The 23,616-nt window shown below is 50.5% G+C and overlaps 1 protein-coding gene across 1 annotated transcript in view; it reads right to left on the reverse strand.

Annotated features, from left to right (window-relative positions):
- Positions 1–425: 425 nt before the first annotated feature.
- The window catches only part of SH3BP4 (SH3 domain binding protein 4), a 33,179-nt gene continuing 9,988 nt past the window's right edge, over positions 426–23,616 (reverse strand). Inside the window, exons 2-5 of the mRNA XM_057378671.1 lie at positions 12,590–12,748; positions 7,777–10,136; positions 1,579–1,767; positions 426–711 (exon numbers count right to left, since the gene is read on the reverse strand). Of these exons, the coding sequence (XP_057234654.1) occupies positions 487–711; positions 1,579–1,767; positions 7,777–10,136; positions 12,590–12,707 (2,892 nt within the window). The 5' untranslated portion in view covers positions 12,708–12,748 and the 3' untranslated portion in view covers positions 426–486. The remainder of the gene's footprint in view (positions 712–1,578; positions 1,768–7,776; positions 10,137–12,589; positions 12,749–23,616) is intronic.

Raw genomic sequence — 23,616 nt, forward strand, 5'->3', positions numbered from 1 at the left:
AGTAACCAAAACCTGGGGGGAAAAGGACATTTACCATACTTCCTCTTAAAACATGTATTTACAGGGCTCACTTTTGTCTCAAACCCCATCATTTAAAAGCAATTTTTACAACCCAAAACCAGCCCCRGCTTCCCCCACCCTCCCCGAAGTGGTCACAACTTTTACTGCTCGTTACAAAAATTAGACTTTTATTTGGAAACGCCTAAAAAACGCGACCTCTTTGGGGATCCCTCCCCAGCCCTCACCCCCCATGAGTTTTTCTTTTTTTAGTAAGAAATGTTTTAACTGGACGAAAAATCATCTCATTCTGGATGAGTTCCCATTTTTCAAGGAGCAGCTTGAAAATCCCGTTGATTTTCTAGGGAAAACTCGCAAAGTTTGGCCTCTTCAAACCCTTGGAGGAGAGCTTCTCCTGATTAAAAAAATGGGGTTTGGAGGAGGGCAAAAAAAAAGGGCAAAAAAATCCCAGTGGAGGAGAAGCAAGGGCTAGATGGCAAAATCCTCRTGGTCCTGGGGGCTGAAGGCAGCCGCCCGCAGCAGCTCCAGAGAGTTGACGAGGATCAGGGTTCCCGTCAGGTGCTTCCAGCGCTTGGTGATGGGGTTCTTCATCCTGTCCAGCCCCGTGTGCAGCTCCTGGATCACATCGCGGTAGCTGTCGCCCATCTGGCTGCTCCAGGTGAGCAGGAAGTCGTAGGCTGGYTTCCACATGGCCTGGGGAGAGAGGGGACAGGGCAGGGACCAGTCAGGACCAGCACATTCCCAGGAAAACACCTCCACATCCCTCTGAACCTCCAAGAAAAGTAAAACATTAGGATTTCTGTAATCCTTCAGCGGATCACTCCAGATTCCAGTGCTGAGCTCCTGCTCTCCCATTTYYACACAAAACAATTCCTCTGCAGCCCCAAACTCAAGGACACCTCCCTGTGCCAGGCCCCAAGAGATGGAAACAACAGAGAATTSGGGGGAGCCAAGCTGGAGTGAATGACTGCATTGGCTGCAGCTGCAATTGGAGGATTCAGCCCCGATGTGCAAATRKACAAAAGTGAGAAAGGGTGAAAAACCCGTGAGCCATTGTCCATTGTGGGTGTGGGACTGYCCTGAATGCACCTGAAGGCCCTGCAATAAACAGAACTGATTTTTATTCTCTCAATCCTGTTCAGCCTCTGGTATAGGTAATCCCAGATTTAGGCATCAGGACAATGCTCTGGAGGTACTTCCAGAGAAACACGGAATTGTTTGGGTTGGAAAAGCTTTTAAGAGACCACTGTGCCCAACCATCAACCTGGTGGGTTTGGCCATGCTGGACAAGAGCTGGACTCAGCCTCCACCTTCAGAGCATCCCCAGCGAGCTCAGATTTCAAATCAGAAGGAAAATTCTTTTTTTTTCTTTTTTTTTTTTTTTGCCTGTAAAGGGATTACCCAGATATCAACAATTCCCTCCCCTTTTCCAACCTCTTCCACAGAGCAAGGGATTACCCAGATATCAACAATTCCCTCCCCTTTTCCAACCTCTTCCACAGAGCAAGAGCTCTTTGGGGTCTTTTCTGAAAATCCCCCTGGATCCATGCCAGTGCTCACCTCGCTGTCCACCGTGCCGGTGCGGTCGCGGTGCGGCGCCTCGTAGGCATCCAGCTGCTGCCGCGACACCTTGGCCAGCTTGTCGGCCAGCTCCCGCCAGCGCTGGGCCACCTCCACCGCCGTGGTCAGCAGCACAAAGTCCTGGATCAGCCTGACCACCAGCCCCTGGCAGTCCATCTTCAGMAGGGCCTGGGGGAGTGAGAATAGGGTCAGGGCTGGGGGTGGCTGACCACTGAGTTCCCTCCTGGAACATCCCAAAACCCCTCCTGCATCCCTTGCAGTGACAGCTGGGGGAATTAGGCCAGCAGGCTGGGCTGGGTAGTAATCCYATTAATGGAACAAACCCCACAGGGATGGGTTTACAGCCTAGGCCGGCCAGGGCAGCCGCCTTCTGCAGCCTCTTGGGATGTCCAGCCCCTGCCACAATACCCAGCCTCTCCCAGGATAATGTCCAGTCCCACTTGGGATGTCCAGCCTCACTCAGGATGATGCCCAGCCCCTCCCGGGATGATGCCCAGCCTCTTCTGGGATGATGTCCAGCCCCACCTTAAGCAGGTTAAACTCCCCAGGGGCTGAGGACAGCAGATGCTTTTAACCCAGGGGATTAATCCAGCACGAGGAGATTCCATCCTGAGCAGCGCCACCCTCCAGAGCAGGGGGAGAGGGACAGCCAAGACATTTTGGGGTGGGACCTGGACATCAGCCCTGTGAGACCCAGGGTAAAGTTTCAGAAACTACAGAGCCATTGCTCAGCTTGGGGTGCTCTTCCTCCTCCTCCCCCTCCTGCATCATTTATTGCCCTAAAAGCCGAGATTTCCCAAAAATGGGTTTTGAAGTGGAAAGAGCAACCGCATCAATCCGGGTTTTCCAGGTAGGAACGGCTCAGCCGGGAAAAAAGGGATGGAGCAGGGTTGGCTCCTGCCTTAAAAGCATCAAATCCCATAAAAATCCCCTCAGAGATGGATGGAGCTGYAGTGGGGGAAAATCCCACAATGCAGCCCAGGAAATGAGGGGTTTAAGGGCAGATTTCAGTGTCAGAGGATGGGATCTGAGTGCAGGATCAGCATCCCACCCCCTCAGCCTACACCCCACACCAGTCCCAGCAGCAGCAGCGACCCCAAGCTCGGAGCAAATCCCACCCCGAGCCTCCAGCAGCTGCAGGAAGGGGTTTGATTATTCAAATATGGAATATGGTTATTAAAATATGGAAATGAAGCACACAGACCCCCCCACTCCTCCAGAGCAGTAYGGAGATGGTTCCCAGGGAAATCACAGATACAAATCCACCTTCCTGCCACTGCAGGTGCCATATCCCCTCCCTACACGGGCTCTGGGCAATCCCARGGTTAAATCCTCCCACCAGAGCTTTCATAGGTTTGGGAGGGGAAGATGGCAGCAGCTGAAGCCACTCCAGCGATTTGCAAAGCAAAGCCTCCTTGGTTTTGTTGGTTTTCCCTTTGTCCGCTCCCAGCTGCGGCTCCTCCAGAGCACCGGCAGCGCTTCCTGCGGGAGCCAGGGGGGCCACCRAGCCCCTGGTAACACAAAAAAGGAAAATCCACTGAGAACAGCGCTCGTTTGGCTCTTCAAAAGGCACTGAGGAGCACTGAGATCCCACAAATCYGTGCCAGAGCCGCCTCCTCCCCTACAGCCTACAGATCCACCATGTTTGTCTGGATCCATCACCCTCTCCACAGGATCAGGATCTGGATGCTCCCCAGGAAAGGGCACAGTGAGCAGCCTCAAACCTGCCCTTGCAGGATCCCAACCCCGTGCTCAGGCTGGTATTTAGGGAAGCAGGCTGAAGGAGCTGCTCTCATCTCCTGCCCGAGGCCAGAGGTAGCAGAGCCAGGAGTGCCGCAGGGGTTGAGGAGGATGGAGCTGTAGGAGAGGGATTTTCCTGCTCCTTTGCTGCAGGAGATGGATTCTCCTGCTCCTTTGCTGCAGGAGATGGATTCTCCTGCTCCTGAGGAACAACAAAACCACAGGAAGGAAAGCAGCCGGGAGGGCACTTGTCAATAACTGCTTCATCACCCAAAACAAGAATTTTGGGAGAGACAGTTAGCTCCTGCTCAACTCCAGAACGTTCSGATGGCCACAGCAGCAGCTGCCACACGGGAAAAGGTGACAGGAGGTGGGGACAGCCCCAGAGCCACGTGGGGACGGTGTGCAAGGCATGAGGTGGCAGCCAGACAGGGATTGTGCCATAATTTTTTCCATCCTCCTCCCTCGRCCTGGAGAAACCTCCTGGGATAGCTGGGTCCACCCACTGGGTCTCCATCCAGGTGTGAGGGCCCTGCCAGAGCCCTCTGGAATATTTCTAATATTGATAATATTGACAATATTTGCAAGAATTATAATAATTATAGTATGTATAATACTTATACTATCTGTAATATTTATAACATTTATTATATTTGTGATATTCATAATATTCATGTTTATAATATTTATAACATTTGTCATAGTTATGCTATTCATTATATTTGTGATAATTATAATAGTCATAATATTTGTGATAATTATAATAATTATAGCATGTATAATACATATACTATCTGTAATATTTATACTATTAATCATATTTATTATATTAATAATTATTTATATTGGTCAATTATGCTATTTATGATATCTATATTTCTGATATTTATAATATTAATATTTGTGAAAATTATAATAATTATAGTATGTATAATACTTATACTGTGTAATATTTATAATATTTATGATATTATGATACTTATAATATTTATAATATTTGTGTTAATTACAATAATTATAGTATGTATAACACTTATACTGTCTGTAATATTAATTATATTTATAATATTTATACTATTTTTAATATTTATAATACTGATGATACCTATATTTATTATACTTATGATATTTATAATATTTATAGTATTTATAATATCTATAATATTTGTAATAATTATGGTACTTGTGCTATTTACAATATTTATTATGTTTATTATATTTATGTTGTTTCTGATATTTCTGATATTTATAATATTTGTCATATTTATGCCATTTGTGCTATTTATAATATTTATGATATTTATGGTATTTATGATATTTATGATATTTATGATATTTATTCTATTTATGATGTTTATAATGTTTATTCGTCCAGGAGCAGCAGGGAACCGGCTCCACCAGCCCCAGCAGAGAGCAGGGAGTGCGTTTGATATTCAAATCCCAGTTCAAAGCACGAACACACCTCGACTTAAAAGGCATCCAGGGGTGGCTGCATTTACACACCCAGCTTTGAAATGCAGAATCCCATTTCCTGCRGAGGAAAACAGCTCCTGCCTGGGACTTCCTCCGACAGATCTGTGACCCTGAAGAGCTGGGCAGACCCACGGGGTCAGGGGATGCTCAGGCTCCTGACTCGTCACCCTCTCAGGGACCTGGGTCAGGTTTTGACCCCAAAAAGTCACCCTCTTGGGGACCTGGGTCGGGTTTTGACCCCAAAAAGCTGCCTCTGTGCCACGTTCTCCAAAATAACCCTTGCTAAGGTGTCAGACATCTCTTCGGGCTGTGCCACCTCCATAATCATCTCACACGTTTGAAATACACTCTCAGTCTGAAATACTGAGGTATTTTTAAACCGATTTTTTTTTTTTTTACCTCACACAATCATGCACTGGCTCCACGGGATAATTTCCTYGGAGAGGAATGCCCAGCTGGTTTAGGACATCAGCTCTGAAATGCCACCAGGTGCCACCTTCTCAGGTGGCTCTGAGGAGGCACCATCAGGCACACTCAGTCCTTCAGTGGGATTATGCCACAATTTTTTCCATCCTCCTCTAAACTTTGGGTTTAGACATTGAGAAGGAATTGCTCCCTGTGAGGCTGGGGAGGGCCTGGCACAGGGTGCCCAGAGAAGCTGTGGCTACCCCTGGATTTTTGGAAATGTCCAAAGCCAGGCTGGACATTGGGGCTTGGAGCAGCCTRGGATGGTGAGAACTGTCCCTGCTCGTGGCAGGGGGTGGAAAGGGAAGGGAAACCCTGATCTGCCCAGTCTTTAGGGGCTGCTTCATCCCCCCAGCACCCCTTGGAGAGCTGCACACGCCAGGCACAAACAGAAACTCCTGGCAGCACACGGATACCGGGAGTCACAGCAAACAAAACAACGGCAGGGAAAGGGAAAAGGGAAAAAAAACATGCCAAGCTCATCTCCTGCATGACCTTTGCCGGCAGCCTGGAGAAGAAGGAGCTGCCAGCTCCCTGTGCTCAGCTCTCTGTGCCGTGCCGGGGGCATTCCCGGCGGAGCCGCGTTTTTCCCAGTGGCAGTGTGCGCTGGAGGGATGATAAATCAGAGTTTCTGGAAGGCAGAGAGGGAGAAACGCCGTGTCCCGGGGCAGATCTCACCCCTGGSCCAGGGAAATCTTTTTGAGTCCATGGCCAGGTTTTTTATCCCAACCATCCTGCCAGGGAGGGAGGGAAGGAGGGAGAGTTTTCCCTCTCTGCTCCGACGGGGAATTCCCCAACCACATCACCCTCTCCGAGTTACCTTCACACTCCAGTGCCGTGATTAGAAAGGCAGTAATTAAAGGCAGATCACTGATTAACCAGCCACCATGAGCAGCCTTCTCCTCGCTTGGCTGCCGGTGCATGACCCGGCCACCGGTGTTTTTGAGCCCTGATAAACCTGCTTTTCTCCCTTCTCCCAGCCCTTTTTGAGGGGAGACAACCAATTTCAGCTGGAGGTCAGCGCAGCTGAGAAGGTTCCTCTTGCCAGCGAGCCAGTCCATTTGTTACAAATCAAATCAGCTTTAAACACAATAAAACCCATTAGGGCTCCATTTCTGTGCCCCGAAACATCGTTATTTTCTGCTTTCAACGGGCTCAATGTAATTTCTCCACGGGCTAAGGAGGATTGGAAGGCAGAGAGGGGTTTGGAAGCAGCTCCACCAAGAAGGGAGCTCATCCCTGATCCACCAGCTCAGCCTCACAGAGAGCAGGATTAAAAAAAATGAGAATAAACCCTGCCTGGGACTCTACGCTCATCCTAGGGGGAGCAGGATGTTTTCCTGCGGCTTGCAGGAGCCAGCAGCTCCTTTATCCCTCCCTCTGCCTCCCCAGTGAGGATTCTCCATGACCCCCAGGCTGCCTGGGATCCCTGAAAACAACGGGGAATAGATAAAAGGAACACCCACGGGGTTTRCAAACAAGTAAAGCAAACAGCGCAGAGCTCACAGAATTATCCAGCACGGATTTCATCCCAACATTCACCAAGGTTGATGATAAAAGGAACAAACCCTCCCTTGGGGGAAAAAAGGGGACATTGGGGGGGTTTACAGTGCTGGAGGGGGAAAGGGTCACTGATGCCCAGGAGGACCCTGCAGCAGAAGCAGCAGAACCATGACCCRAAAGTTGCAAGTCAATAAAATAAAATATCGCCCCACGGGCCCAAAGAAGTACCCAGGCATGGGGAATTTCCATAAATAATGAATTCCACGCTATTCCTAACACACTCAGGCCCCAAATCTCCCCTTTCTCTCCCTAAAAGGACTGTGGGAACTGAATTCTTTCATTCAGCCCCAATAATTCATAATTTCATTTTGCTGCTCCTTAACCCGATYGGCGTTTTCAAGCACGCTGCTCTCCCTAACTCAGTTATCCAGCAGGAGCAAATCCCTTCCAGACATTTTCCCCTGTATTTTCTTTGGCTCAGTTCCTGCAAAATGCTAGAAATTATCACGGAGATGATATTTCGTAAGGGATTTACTGCTCATGGCAGTATCCTAGGAATACTAGCAGGCAGTGCTCTCTCTTCTTTTAGGATCAGGAGCAAACCATGCATTTCCATTTGCAAGATATAAAATATTCCAGCTCGGAGGAGCTCCRATTTAGCTGCCACCCAGAAAAAAGGCTCCCCTGATCCCTTGAAGCGTCCAAGGCCCGCTGGACGGGACTTGGAGCACTTGGGACAGTGGGAGATGTCCCTGTCCATGGCAGAGGGTGRAACAAAATGGGTTTTGAGGTCCCTTTCAACCCAAACCATTCTGTTATCCTGGAATTCCCAGCTCCTCAGCACATCCCTCATTATTGCCACAATCCCACTGAACCAGGGATCTGAACTCCCACCTGGCTGTACTGAGCAGTTGAGGARGACTTTAAAGATGGATTTCACTCTCTCCGCACCAAATTAAGGAACTTCCACCCTACTCACCCAGGCCCCCGACTCACCGTCATCAGCTCCTTCTGGAAGGATTTCCTCTCCTTGTTCTCGGCACTGTTGCAGTCTTCCTTCAGCTTCTCCAGCACGGAGGCCACCCGCTCGGGCTCGCTGTCCAGCTCGGCCCGGCAGAAGAAGGCCAGCGGCACGTTCAGGTAGCCCAGGGCATCGGCGAAGCAGCGCCAGCTGCTGAGGTTCTCCATCAGCAGAGTCCTCACCGAGGCGTAGATGTAKGTCAGGAACTTGCAGGGCCGCAGGATCTGCTCCAGCAGCAGCCCAGTGCTGAGCTCCGGCCCGGAGAAGTAGCTGGGCCTGGCCTTGCCCACCACCAGCACGTTCTTGGCGTGCACCARGCCCACCTTGCCCTGGTAGTAGCCGATGTACCACTCCTTGGTCCACAGCTGGCCCTTCAGCCGGATCTTCTCCTCGCTCAGCAGGGCCACCACGTCCCCCTTCTTGTACTCCAGCAGGTAGTGGTTCTTGCTCTGCCTCACCACCGTCTTCAGCAGCTTGCCGTACTTGAGGCCCGACACCGGCCGCTCCTGAAAAACCGGGTACTTGGCGGCGGCGGCCAGGGGYGACAGGATGATCTTGCCCACCTCGTTCTTCTTGAGGAAGCGCCTCTGCCCCGTGGGCTTGACGGCGCTCTTGGGCGGCGGCTGYGGCGTCTGCACGCAGAACTGGGTCAGGATGGCGTCGCGCTCGTCCTTCACTTGGATCCTCAGCGTGAAGTCCGACAGCTCGTTGGGGTCGTGCGAGGCGATGGGGAAGATGAGGCGGCTCACCTTGCCCAGCTTCATCTGGAAGCCCCGCACCACCTTGGCCTGCTCGCCGGCCTTCACCTCGTAGTTGCTCATGTTGGAGAACATGCACAGCTTCAGGTCCTGGGGCCGGGCCAGGGTGAACTGGTGCTTGCCCCAGAGCTGCAGGGCCACGGGGGCCGGGCCGTGCGACTGCCGGGCCACCTCGTTGACCAGCAGCGTCTTGGGCGCGCACTCGTGGCCRAACACGGCCACCACGGTCTTGAAGGACGGGTGGATGTGCTTGGGGCCGTAGACGCCCACCGTCACCCTCTTGCTGATGTAGTCCCACACGGTGTAGGGGTAGAGGACGTCGCGGGCCTGCGCCACGGCCGCCACGTACATGCAGGGCTCCAGGTTCTCCAGCTGCACCTGGATSGTGTCCCCGTACGAGTAGCTGGGCTGCACGGCCGTGTAGGGCCCCTCCTTGACGTCGCTGCGCAGGCACTGCAGMCCCACCAGGCTCCTGCTGGCGGCGTCGTCCTTGACCTCAGCCGAYACCTTCATCTCCAGCACGATGACTGTCCTCACCTCCATGTTGCTGAGCTTGATCTGCAGCACGGGGCTGACGGTGCTGCACTTGTCACTGTTGAGCTCCAGCGGTGGGTCCAGCATGGCCTTCATGGATATCTGCTGCGTCTCACCCGGGCACACGTGGCCCTCGGGCACGTGGATGCTGATGTTGGTGTCCGGCAGCTGCACGGCGCCGCCGGAGCTGTCCAGCTTGCACACGATGTTGGTCTCCACCGGCTGCGTCTGACCCCAGCCGGGGTTTTGGCCCAGCAAATCCAAGTCGTGGCACGACCGGGCCAGTTTCCTGTGGTTCAGCCACGCTGTCCTAAAATCCTCCCGGCTCTGGAACTGCTCGGGGGTGGGYGACTTGAGGCCGCCGAAGAAACCCGACGCGGCCGGTGCGTCCGACTTGGCCTGGAGGACGGACAGCTCCGACAAGCTGTAGGAGCGCTTGCTTCGGAAGAAGGGGTTGTCCCTCCTGACGGGCTGCTCCCCATCCAGCCTACCCACCGAGGAGGGAAACTCCTCAAAAAGGTTCCCCAGGCTGCTGTTGGYGGCCGAGCCGGGCAGCGCCGGCGCYCCGGTGTCGAACAGCAGCAAATCCACAGCGGCGCTGGAGTCGGACTCCTTATCCGAGCCGGGCGCCGCCTGCAAATTCCCGTTCAGGAACGGGTTGGTCTGCACTCCGTTCAGGAAGGGGTTGTTGTGGTAGGACCTGGCCGAGTTCCTCTTCCCCTCTGCCCACTCCCCGAGCAGGTCCAGCTCCTTGACGCCCTCATCGGGGCTCTCCAGCAGGCTGTCGATGACGCCGCTGTCGCTGAGCGAGGAGCCGCGGCAGCCCACGGGCTGCACGTAGGAGGACGGGATGTAGCCCATCTCCGTGGTGTTGTGGGCGTACCACCACTCGCCCCCGGAYGTGTCCAGCACGTACAGGTGGTCACCCTTGGAGAACTTGAGGGTGGTGAAGTTGGTGGGGCAGTAATCCTTGATGGCCACCACTTCCTTGGCGTTGCCGAAGGACGTGGGGCTGTCCACCAGCAAGGCACTGGGAGAAGGCACTGCGAAGGCAAGGGGGAGACAGCACTGTCAGAGATGCACAGGCTCAGAATTATTTATCCAGATGTCCACTCCATGCTGGTTTAAGGGATGGAGGCAATTTTGGAATCCCCAAATCACTAAAGTGGGAAAAGCCCCTCCAGGATCACTGAATCACTAAAATTGGAAAAGACTTCCAGGATCAATAAAGTTGGAAAAGCCTCCAAAATCACCGTATCACTAAAGATGGAAAAGTCCTCCAGGATCACCAAATCAGTAAAACTGGAAAAGCCCTCCAGGATCAATAAAATTGAAAAAACCCTCCAAGATGATCAAATCATTAAAGTTGRAAAAGCCCTCYAGGATCACTGAAGCTGGAAGAGCCCTTGAGGATCATCGAGTCCAACATGAACCCAGCACTGTCAGCCCCACCACAAAGCCACGTTCCCAGGTGCCACATCCACGTGTTTTCTGAACAATTACAGCTCCACTGATTCCCTGGGCAACCTCCTCTTGAGCCTGCAGGTTTTCAAGGAAACTCCCCAATTCCTGAAACWTTCACATCTACCTTCCCTAAAGGGTTAATCCAAACCTGAGATAACTTTCCCTAAAGGCTAAAAACCCTCTGGCTCTCCTGTCACCTCTCACCTGCACATGTCAAACATGCCCAGAGAAGCTGTGGCWGCCCCTGGATCCCTGGAAGTGCCCAAGGCCAGGCTGGACGGGGCTTGGAGCACCCTGGGATCATGGAAGGTGTCCCTGCTTTTGGGTCCCTTCCAAACCAAACAGCTCCRTGTTTCCAAAGCTCACCCAGTTTGACCCCTCACAAAAACCCCAGCACCTCCCTCCCATRCTGCTCTTGTGGTCCTGGCAGTATCTCCAAAACCCTGGAAGTTTTGCCAGGAGATCCAAATTTATGCCCAGGCAGGGCTGAGCTGACAGTGTCACCCTATTTATTGGCTTTGCTGTGGTTTTTAGGATGTGTTTCTGTAAAAACAAGCTGCAGGTGATGCTCCATCAATGGATAAATGCGTTCTCTCCCCGAAAAAAACAAGGAAAGCTGGATTTTCACCAAGAGGGAGCTGGGACTGCACCTGCTTCAGCAGGTTGGAGAGCTCTCAGGGAGGAAAAGGGAGTTTAGAAAACACAGGAAGCCCTTAAAATCYCGCAGACAAAGGGATGGGAGGCTCAGACTGCAGATCCCTGCGGGCCGGCAGCGATTCTCCAACCCACGGAAGCAGCCAGGAGAGGGAAGATCCAGCTGAGCAAAGAGAAGCCTTTAAACACAGCCCAGGGATCAAATATTCYGAGTTTTGTACACATCCTGAACAGCCCATCCGCTAGCAGGGAAAGGAGCGAGGGCGTTCAACCCCGTGGAAAACTGCATGGGAACGGAGAATTGGAATTGTTTCGGGTTGGAAGTGATTCTTCACACRGTCTGGGGCAGGTTTGAGGGAGTGGGTGGGAGGGGCGTTTTTGGTGTCCCCATCCCATCAGAATGCACGGCTGTTCCGGTGTTCCTCCAGCTGGGCATGCAGGGGTTAATAGGGATGTGCTGAAACCCCTTGGAGAAGAGGAGAAATTCCCATTTCTGCATTAAAACCCCTCGGAAAAAAGAAGGAATTCCCATTTCTGCATTAAAACCCCTCATAGAAGAGGAACAATTCCTATTTGTGCATTAAGACCCACTGAAGAAAAAAAAGGAATTCCCATTTCTGCATTAAAACCCATCAGAGAAGAGATGCGATTCCCATTTTTGCATTAAAACCACTTGGAGAAGAGGAGGAATTCCCATTCCTGTATTAAAACCCATCAGGGAAAAGGAGAAGTGCCCATCTCTGCATTAAAACCCCTCGGAGAAAGGAGGAATTCCCATTTTTGCATTAAAACCCATTGGAAAAAAGGGAGCAATTCCCATTTTTGTATTAAAATGCCCTGGAGAAGAGGAGCAATTCCCATTCCTGGATTAAAACCCCTTGGAAAACAGGAGCAATTCCCATTTTTGCATTGGAAAACAGGAGGAATTCCCATTTTTCCATTAAAACTCCTCGCAGAAGAGGAGCAATTCTCATTTTTGCATAAAAACCCCTTAGGGAAGAGGAAGAATTCCCATTTTTGCATTAAAAACCCTTGGAAAAAAGGAGGAATTCTCATTTTTGCATTAAAACCCCTTGGAAAAACAGGAGCAATTCCCATTTTTSCMTTAAAACCCCTTGGAAAAAAAGKAAAAATTCCTATTTTTGCATTAAAACCCCTCCTGCCAGGGGAGCAGCAATCCCCCTCCCACCTGCCCCAGCAAAACACGGCAGGAAATAAAAAACCACCAATAAAAAAACGGGCAAAAAAMCCCCCAATATCTGAGACAGAGAGGGAGAGGCCACACCTCTGTCCCCTCCTCGCCGGTGTCACCGAGCCCTCCCAGGGCGGGTCTGCCATGGGGACAGGGATCCCCCGCGCCCCCCGGGTCCCCACGCACCTTTGACGTCGCCCAGCGCGGTTTGGGACGAGCCCTCGGCCAGGTCGATGAGCGTCCCCTCGGAGCGGCAGCGCGGGAGCCCCCCCGAGTTGGCCGCCCGGATCCTCTGCGCCGCCATCGCTACGYGGCCATGGGGACGGGGACCCCGCTGTCACCAGCCTGGGGAGACAAACACATGGATGGGGTCACAGAGGAGCTGGGGACACTGGGACAGCCCGGCAACAACCCCGTGGGGATGATCCTGGAGAGGAGCCTCTGGTTAGCCATAAAACTGTGCGGGATTCAACCGGGGGGCGCCCAGGAAGCACATCCTACAAAGCCTTGGAGAGCACCGGGAACCAAATCCTACAAATCCTCAGAGAGCACCGTGAACCTCATCCTACAAATGTCTGGATGGTCTCAGGAACGCCATCCTACAAATCCCTGGAAAGCACCAGGAACCACATCCTACAAATCCAAACCACATCCTACAAACCCCTGGATGCTCCCAGGAACCCCATCGTACAAATGGAACCCCATCCTACAAATCCTTACAGAGCACCAGGAACCATATCCTACAAATGGAACCACATCCTACAAATCCTTAGAGAGCACCAGGAACCATATCCTACAAATGCAAACCACATCCTATAAACCCCTGGATGCTCCCAGGAACCCCATCCTACAAATGGAACCCCATCCTACAAATCCCTGGAGAGCAAGGACAGCCTGATCTGTCACGCTGCTGCTGCTGGACACGACCCCATAAGAAGCAGATTAGGAATTTTTTGGGATACTCCACTCTCACGATCACAAATCAGTTCTTCCCCCATTTCCCAAGCATTTCCAGCTTTTCCAGCATAAAACCACTGGGATGCTGYGGGATCAGGGAAAACAGGAGCGGGTTTTCCTATATTCAAACGGGGTCATCCCTCTCTCCCACCGCAGCACCAGGATCTCCTGGGACAGGCTCTTCCCTCCAACCTGGCCAACCCTTCCTGCACTGAACAAAATCAAAATAAAGGGGTTTTTTTTCCTTTTTTTTTTTTTTTTTTTTTTTTTTTTTTTTTTGCAAAAGGAGCAGGGAAGGCTGAAACAGGGAAATCAGGAATTGCTGCTCCGGGTTTGCAATCCTAGAATTTCTGGATCCAATCCCTTCCTCCTGCTCCCCTCAGACCCACCACAAAACCCCAGCAGCTCATGAAAAGTGACGTAAAAAGTTCCAAACATGAAAAGTTTGGAAGTTGTAACAGTTATAAATWATAGTTTTAATTGGGAGTTTTATCCAAATCCCTTGTTATAACCAAGAGGTAAAAATCCTCATTTTACCAAGGGGTTTTTACCAAGGGGTTTTACCCTGGTTTTACCAAAGGATTTTTACCTTATTTTATAAAGGAAGGGACTTTTTATCTCTTTTACCAATGGGATTTTTAATCTCATTTTACCAAACTGTTTTTATCTTATTTTACCAAACCGTTTTTATCTCATTTTACCAAGGCATTTTTACCTCCTTTTATCAAGGGATTTTTATCTGGTTTTACCAATGGGATTTTTACCAAGGGGTTTTTACCTCGTTCTACCAAGGGATTTTTACCTCATTTTACCAAGGGAAGGGATTTTTACCTTATTTTACCAAGAGGTTTTTACCTCATTTTACCAAGGGGTTTTTACCTTGTTTTACCAAAGGATTTTTACCTCATTTTACCAAGAGGTTTGTACTTCATTTTACCAAGGGGTTTTTACCTTGTTTTACCAAGGGGTTTTTACCTTGTTTTACCAAGGGATTTTCATCTTGTTTTACCAAGGGATTTTCACCTCGTTTAACCAAAGGGTTTTCATCCCCTCCTGACATAGTTTTCCTTTCTCCCCTGCTCTCCCTTTCCCTCCCTCTGCTTGCCAACGAAACGCAGAAAACGCCAGCCAGACCCGAATTCCTTGGGGTTGACGTCTCCCCAGCCCCGGAGGATTCTGTGCCCTTTTCTGGAACGCAGCGGGAGGAAATGTGCAGAGGAGAGCCCCGGCAGGAGACAGCCCAGGCTGCCTGAAATGCTTCCCAAAGCYATCCCCGGGGCTGGAATGCCGGGAATGCGGGAGGGATGCACCGGGCTGGGCCAGAAAAGGGAAGAAGGGAAGGCAAAATTCGCCTGTGCCAACATTTCCCCTTCCAGGGGAGCCTCATTTTTGGGAGAGAGCCAAGGGGAAAGGGGTTTGGAAGGGAATAAACACGGGGAAAATGGGTTTGGGGACACGGGGGAAATTCCCATGATTTCCCATTCATTCCCATTCATTCATTTTCCATTAATTCTCATTCATTCCCATTCATTCCCATTGATCTTGGAGACTGCAGGTTCTCCAGGAGGCACGGAAAGACCCCAAACACAGAGTGCCCTCCCTTTAGAAACCCCACAGAGCTCCCCCCATAGGCTYTTATAGGTTTTTTTCCCTCCCTGCCTTCACAGAGGCAAAAAAAACCCCTCACAACTGTATCAGAAATAGCTCAAGAGGTAAAATTTGCATTGATTTTGGCATTTCTTGCCACAATCCCATCAAAAATAAATAAAAAAATCAAACCTCTCAGGCAAGCCAAAAGTTTCCCCAGCTCGGGAAGCACAAAGAAAGGAAAAACCAGGCACAGGGAGGTGATTCCTTCCCTGAAACCAAGTTTAAGTCACAAATTTGCTTTTAAATGCCAGCATCATGTGAATTTTACATTAATTGTATTATTTATATTAATTCTATTAATTAATTATTGCAGCTYCATCCCTGGCAGCTCTCACTGAGGTACCCACAAGCCTGGAATTTGCAGGAGTTCTCCCCCTTCCTTTATTTAAGGAAAATTTAAGGAAATAGCTGGAAAAATCCCCTCCAAATCTAGCCCTGAAAAGGCAGCGAGAACCCACAGACAGATGAGGGGCGATGGAAAGGGATTTCATGTCCTGGAATGGGTCTGGATTTGGGATTTTGAGCTGGGACAGACCCAAAACGGCCCCAAAACAGAGGAAACCCGGCAAACTCTCGATTTGGGGCTGGGTGAGGATAAAAGGGATAACAAAGAGGGGAAACAAAGGGTGGAAGGGGCAAAGATTTGTTTAGAAATCACAGAGACAATGGTTTGCAGGCTCCTCTGGAAGGGATTTAAATTTAGCCCGGGGTTAAATATAGGGCAGGGGAAAAGCCCAGCCCCAACTGTTTACCCAAAGCCATAAAAGGATTCATCCCAAATGATCCGAGGGGGGAGGGAATACCCACAAAAGTTCAATCCCACAGGGGTGAATACAGTTTCATAGATTTTAAGAAATCAGCATAATTGGATGGAATAGCTGGGATGAGAAAGGGAATTCTTGTCTGGAATTCCGCCCTGAAAAATCTCATTAAGCAGAATCCAGATGGTCACAGAATGGGAAGGGAATTCTTGTCTGGAATTTGTCATTTCAGACCTGAAAAACCCCATAAAGCAGAATCACAATGGTCACAGGATGGAAAGGGAATTCTTGTCTGGAATTCAGCCTTTCAGCCCTGAAAAACCCCATAAAGCCTTCCAGGGGCTGGGGTGAGGAAAAAGGTGAGCAGCAGCTCCTGGGGCTGGGGATTTATGGCACAAGGAGAAGGTTTTCAACCCTGAGCAGCACTAAGTAAAAAACTGARACTGCCAGGCTGATCCCTGCTCTGTTTCTACCCTGAAATTTCAATTATTATTTCTCGTTGGATTTTTTAATCCCTTCTCTCTTGGCTCCATTTGAAAAAAAAAAAATGGAATTTTCTAGAGATAAATCACCCGTGACCTTCCAACGTGTCACCTCATGTTCTCCTTCCACTCCTGCCTTTGGGAGAGCCCTGAACTCGTTTCAAAGTTCTTTTTTTGAACACACAGCATTTCAGCTTCATCCCAGCAYACAGTGGCATGGAAAAGTAACCTCTGCCAACTGTCTGGTGCAATTTATCCCAAAAATGCAGCTGGGATCCACTCCAGAAATCCCAAAAAAAAATCCCCGAGCCCCTCGTGTGGGCACAGCCCCATCCATCACCCCGAGCTCATCCTGATGCGATTATGGGAACAAAAGAAGGAGCTTCCAATCAATCAATCAATCAATCAATCAATCAATCAATCAATCAATCAATCAATCAACCAACCAATTAATCAACCAATCAATCATCATCCTCTTGCCACAAGGGCCAAGAACAACTCTGGGCATTTGTTGCTTGTGGCTTTTAATGTGCTTTTTCTTCCTCCAAAGCCAAGTTCCTCTGGCTCTCCAACAAACATTGAAGTGTTTTTGGAGGTTTCTTTTAAATTTAAGCTTTTTTTAGGTAGGAGTTCATGTCCCAGAGCCACAGCACTTGTGCCACACTGAATTTACCAAAAATGCTGCTTTTATCAGTCACAAAAAGCTCAAGGAACTCAAATCCACGGAATCAGATRCAGAAAAGGCCCCTCCAAACCCAGGGAGCACCAGATGACACCAACACGCCACAGAGAAAAGAAGCCAAAGAGGTCCAAAAGCTGAAAAAAGGCCCAAAAAGTGGCCAAAACTGCCAAATTTTAGCAAACAATCTGATTCAGGAACTTGGTTTTACTGTGTGGATTCTCCACACCTTCAAGAGCTACGAYACAGCACAATGTTGGCCATCGCTCAGTATACTTTTCCCCTGATGCTTTAGGATTTTAACTTCTGTCTTTTTCATATACCTGSAATCCTGGAATTTTTCAATGGATAACTCCAGACTCCACAGACAGTGCTGAGCTCCTGCTCTCCCATTTTTACACAAAACAATTCCTCTGCAGCCCCAAACTCAAGGACACCTCCCTGTGCCAGGCCCCARGAGATGGAAACAACAGAGAATTGGGGGGAGCCAAGTTGGAGTGAATGACTGCATTGGCTGCAGCTGCAATTGGAGGATTCAGCAAATCCCGATGTGCAAATGGACAAAAGTGAGAAAGGGTGAAAAACCCGTGAGCCATTGTCCATTGTGGGTGTGGGACTGCCCTKARTGCACCTGAAGGCCCTGCCAAAAACAGAACTGATTTTTATTATCTCAATTCTGCCTCTCTTTTAGGTAAAGTAGATTTTAGGCATCACCCCACAGGAAATTATCCCAGCACCCTGAGAATTCCCTACTTTTTTCCATGTTTTTGCTGACAAATCTTCAGGACAAACACAACATCCTCCTAACGGGCAGCATCAGCACAGCCCAAATCAGCTCTCCTGCAGGCTGGGACGGCTCTGGATGCTGCTGATGGCCAGGAACCAGCAATGACCTTGTGATCCAGGTCTCTTCCATGAGCCCTGCTGCTGGGATGGGTGGGGAGGAGYGGCTGCTGCTGAGTTTTCACCCTTTCCTCCCGGTCTGGTGCCACCCACGCAGCGTGTTCTGGCGATTCCCGACCCCTCCTTTTTGTGTTTGYCAAGCCGACACTTTCAWCTTCCAAAAAAGAAAAAAAWAAAGCCAACAAAAAGCCACCCAAGCCAGGCGAAGATAAAGCACCCCTCAGGACAACAGCAAACACCAGCCCTTTGTGGCAGAGGGAACAGCCCGGTGCGAAATCGCACGTCTGTCCCAGAGCGAGCCGGGAGCGCGACACGTGGCACTCCAGTCGCCTTCCCGGCCAACAAAAAGGGATTTGTGGGACTCTGGGGACGCCCCAACCCTCCTGCAGTGCCCTCAAATCCCAGAGGATTGCTCCAGAGCCTGTTCCCACTGTGTGATGTGGGAATGACAGAGTTTGGCCCCGTGCCGAGCTGCTCCCTCTACTCCTCACAGAAAAATCCTGCCCTGGAGCTCCAGCAGGGCTCAGCTCCTGCTGCCAGGGTGGGAAGGGTGATCCGGGGTGGGATGGATGCTCTGGGATGGGACGGACACTCCAGGGTGGGAGGGGTGAGCCAGGGTGGGAGGGATACCCCAAAATGAGATGGATATTGAGGATTGGAGGGGGATGATCCAGGAAAAGGTGGATGATCCTGGGCACGAGGAACGATCTGGAGTGGGAGGGATGGAGGGATAGATGGACAGGGGTGGATGGAGGGATGGACAGGGATGGATGCATGGATGGATGGACGATGAGCCAGGCATGGCCAGTTTGATGGACAAGGAGTGGGGATAAAGGCAATTATGGCTGACAGTGTCCTGCCAGCATCTGCTGGTGCCTGGTGTCTGTCACAGCCTCCCTGCCAGGRCTGTCATCCTTCACAAGCAAATTCCCTTTTCTAAAAAAGGCTTCTTTTTATAGCAATGGCTCCAGAGCACGAGTCCTGCTGGATATCCATCAGCAGCCAGTCAGAAACTCAAACACAGATCAGTCCTGAGGGTGGGAAAAGGGAACTTTCCCTGCAGGACCTCCTGCTCTGCCCAGGTGATGCTTTAGGATTTTATGTTCTGTATTTCCATGTCTCTGTAACCCTGTGATCCTTCAGTGTTTAACTCCAGACTCCACAGACAGTGCTGAGCTCCTGCTCTCCCATTTTCACACAAAACAATTCCTCTGCAGCCCCAAACTCAAGGACACCTCTCTGGGCCAGGCCCCAAGAGATGGAAACAACAGAGAATTGGGGGGAGCCAAGTTGGAGTGAATGACTGCATTGGCTGCAGCTGCAATTGGAGGATTCAGCCCCGATGTGCAAATGGACAAAAGTGAGAAAGGGTGAAAAACCCGTGAGCCATTGTCCATTGTGGGTGTGGGACTGCCCTGAGTGCACCTGAAGGCCCTGTCATAAACAGAACTGATTTTTATTCTCTCAATTCTGTCCAGCCCCAGTTTTAGCTAAGCCAGATTTTAGGAATCATAGATACCATCCACATCAACCCCAAAGCCCACCCTCAAATCCCCAAAAACTGAATGCTGGAAGAAGTTTAAAAAACCTGGGAGTGCAGGAACCCTTGTGAGCTTCACAGGGCCACGAGAAAAGGTTTTCCTGGGACAACAGCCCCGTGCTCCCGCCCCACAGCAACGCTCCCGGCAACAAACCCGTGACCCGCGCCCGGCCAGCCCCGATAAGGGCAGGGGAGTAAACAAAGCCGGGCTGGCTTCCTCAGTTTCAAGGTTGCCACGGGCTGCAAGGCCAGCCAAGCCTTCTGGAACCCCAAAAACAGCAAGGCAGGGGTGTCTGCAGTGGGATGGTACGTCTTGCGGAGTTGGTGCCAGCACGGAGTCGAGGCATGCCCCAAGAACGGAATTTTCCACCCCAAAAAAGCAAATTAAAACCCCAGAGGTGGTGTGTGCCCAAAGATCTCTCTGAGTGAAGCCRTGAGATCACAGAGAGACCATTCTGCACCTCAGCTGGACCTCTCTTTGCCTGACCCCACAGACATTTCACCTTCTCCCTGCTGACTGCTCTTCCAAGAGGAAAAAACGCATCCTAATAATATTCCAGAAGGAATTCTGGGTTTTTATCAGGTGGTAAAAATGTGGGTGGACACTGCTCTGGCAGGGCAAGGAGTTTAGTCYAGCCCAGCCCCACTGGGACCAACAAAACCATGAAAACTCAAAGTCCCACCCAGTGCCGCACTCCCAGAAGTTTAACATAAAAGCCACAAATAAACTCAAGATTTAAAATTTGGGAGGAGCAGRAGCCCAGGAGGGAATCATCTTCCTCACAGCCCCTCCAAAGTCCTTCACAAGCCCAAGAACTCAGCCAACAGCCAAAGCAAAGCTGTTCCTGAAGGATGTTTAGGACCAAAAGCACGTCCCTCAAACCAGGGAAACTCAGATTTGAGCTAGCAGCCCAATCTCACACAGGGAACCAGCAGTGGAAAAATGAAACCCAGATTCCCAGAGCCACAATAAGACACTTCTAGAGAACAAAAATGGCCCTGACCTTGCCAGAATCACCAGGAAAATGCACACAGACACCCAGGAGGTCACCCAGGAGATCCAGGGCCAACATCCACWAAGGGCAGAGTAAGGGAAACCACAGAAATCAAAAAGAGGGGGAAATTCCCCACCTCGGTCAGTGCTGCAGAACCATCTCACCATCACCAAGGGGGGCCACTCAGCCCCTTCCTCCCCATCCCAGATCAACCAGAACYGTGGGAGCTCAAAGGCAAAAGAATTGAGAAAATCCTGGAGCAACTCCACGTCCAGCTGCATTCCCGCAGCGTCTCCTTCCCCCGATAATTCGGATGCTAATTCGGCCTTCAAGAGCTGTCAGTTCATTCAGTCTGGGATAAACCATCCCCTGGGTTTAATTTTCTTACCCACCTTCCCCAYCAGCCCAGCCCTGACCTGCTGCTGGATCACAGGAACACCTCCAGCCATGCTGAAAGCACTGAGGGGAGCCAAAAAAATCCCCTCTCCCTCCCTTCAGGTAGAAACACAAATAAGAATCGGCACATTGCAAAGAATTCCCTCAAAACAGCAGGGGTTTGTTAAGCTCCTCTCTGGTAAACATTCCCAAAACCAGATTGGCCAGGACACCTGGGTTTAAGCAGCTTAACCCTTTGCTGGAGTTGATGGGGGTTGGTCACATCGTGGGATTGAGCCGATTTTTTCCRTAAAACAGGAATTTCCATGAGAAAAAGAGGGCGAGTTTGTGGGGAGAGAATTCCTGGGGGGTGAGACAAGCAGGAAGAGGGACAGATCACAGAAATACGGAATGGTTTGGGGTGGAGGACMTTAAATATCATCCAGTTCCACCCCATCCATGGCCAGGGACACCTCCCATTGTCCCAGAGTGCTCCAAACCCCAATATCCRTTTCCTTGCACACTCCCAGGSATCCAGGGGCAGCTTTTCTGGGCAGTGCCAGTGCTCCCCACCCTCCCAGTGAACGATTCCCTCCCAAAATCCCATSTAAACCAACCCAAACAGAGCCTGGATCAGGACCTGGAGTCTGATCTGCCCTATAAATCCATCCAGCTGCAGACCCATCCCGGGAAGAGCTCCTGCTTCAACCCACASGGGCACAAAAAACCACGTGGCTCGWTCCAGCTGGATTTCAGCAGCACAAATCCTCACCTCCACKTAGCTCAGAGCTTTTCCAGGGGTGGGGATGAACTTGCCAGGTGCAGACACCTCCGTGTGCCAGCCAGGAGGGTGCCCGAGACAAAGCAAAGCCGGGTGCTGTTTGCCCTAAACACCGGAGCGAACGCCACGCCTGCCTCGTTAATTAATTACCGCGAAATTAAAGCCCAGCAGACTGCACAGAGACTCTCTGCAACCTTCAAATTAACTCAGCCTGGGGTGAGGGAGGTCAGACAGCATCCAAGCCGTGGCTCCAAGCGTTTTCCACCGCATCAGGAGAAAAAGAAAAAAAAAATATCCAAAATAATGCCACCCACCCCCATCTGCCGGAGCTCCGGGGTTTCGCTGTTTTGGGGTTTTGTTGTTTCAGTCCCGCTGGGTTGGGAGCTGCTCAATCCCATCCCTGTGAGTCAGATGGRAGATAAGGAACCAATTTCATCATTGAGGATCCAAATGTTTATGGAARGGCTTTACCTGCAAACGGAGCTGTGCACTTTGAACCGCGGCCTCGAGAACGCGCGGGGTCCTCGCTGGGGTCAGAGCCAAAGTCCTCTCTCCACCRTGTGGGATGGAAAAGCTGCTCCTCTGGGTCAGGACTTAACCCTCAGCAAAAAATTTAACCATTTTTGGGCAAATGTCCCTTATTTAGCAAGGTGTTTSGGTGCAGAAATAGTAATTTATCCAAATCGGGCAAAATCTTCGCTCAGAATTTTTCCCCTTACTGGGTGAAACGGGGTTGAATCTCCAACACGTTTTTCRCAGCTTCAGTCTCCAGGAAAAATTAAAATGACACCTAAAAGTCATCCTAAAGGCACAGCAGATTGTTCCCTGCTCAAGGCAGGGAGTGGAGTAATTATTGGCCAAGTGGAGTTACTTCTACAATTCCTGCACCGCACTCATGAGCACAAAACCCTCCCACACGTAAATCAGACAGAGCACGAGAGCATCCCCTAAAAAAGGGACACCTCACGGGGAATATTCCCAAATATTCCCTGGGGAGGCAGCCCCAGGAAAGGCTGGAAGGAGACAGAGCCACCCTGGCTTCTCACCCCAAGAGGAACCTCAGAGCCTCCTTGTCTGAGCCACGTGCTCCCTTCCTTCCCACTGAAATCCCGCAGAATCCCAGAAGGGTTTGGGGTGGAAGAACCTTAAAGCCCATCCCACAGACCTTCCACTATCCTAGGCAGGGGCAAATTTGGGATTTCTGCRGCTCAAATCAGGGGTTATCAACCTGATAATGGGGTGTATCAGGCCAAATCAGAGCAAACGAGACAAAACCACCGACATAAAAGACCCCAAAACTCATCCTCTGCACTACAAAAGAACCTCATTTCAAAAACCAAGGGCTGGACTGAGGGAAGAAGCCCCACATGATCCAGGATGGATTCCTGGACCAGCAGAGCTGGAGCAGCACGGGAATTTTTGTGCCCTGTTTTTGGGTTTCTGCAGAAACCGACTCCAATCCCATGCCCAGCCCTGCCTGGAGCGGCTTTTTGATTTCCAGACCCAAAATGTGGGGAATGAGATGGGTTTTACCCAAAACACAGGGAATGAGATGGGTTTTACCTGAAACACGGGGAACAAGATGGGTTTTACCCAAAACACAGGGAATGAGATGGATTTTACCCCCAAAACACGGGGAATGAGATGTGATGTACCCCAAAACACACGGAATGACACAGGTTTTACACAAAATGCAGGGAATGAGACGGGTTTTACCCTAAAACATGGGGAATGAGGTGAGTTTTACCCAAAACACGAGGCTCTCTTGGTTAAAGAAGAAAAATCCACGGCACCTCCACCAGCCTGCTCCAACTCCTCCTGCTCTCAACATCTCCCTGAACAACATCAAAATCCCAGATCTTTTTCCCCTGCCAGGATCGAGCTCTTCCATATTTCAGTGTGGGTCACACCCAGCAGATGTTGGAGCATCCCAGGACAGCGGGAAGCATCCCTGCCCCATGGAATGGGATGATTTTTGAGGTCCCTCCCACCCCAAACCATTCCAGGAACTTTCCAGGAGCTGAGGATTCTCTCCAGCACCAGCAGCTGATGGCCACATGCAGGGTCAGGAATTAGACACGCTCTTAAAA

The sequence above is a fragment of the Malurus melanocephalus genome, unplaced genomic scaffold, assembly GCF_030028575.1.
Source record: "Malurus melanocephalus ecotype Western Australia unplaced genomic scaffold, MMel_1.1 scaffold_369, whole genome shotgun sequence".
Lineage (NCBI taxonomy): Eukaryota > Metazoa > Chordata > Aves > Passeriformes > Maluridae > Malurus > Malurus melanocephalus.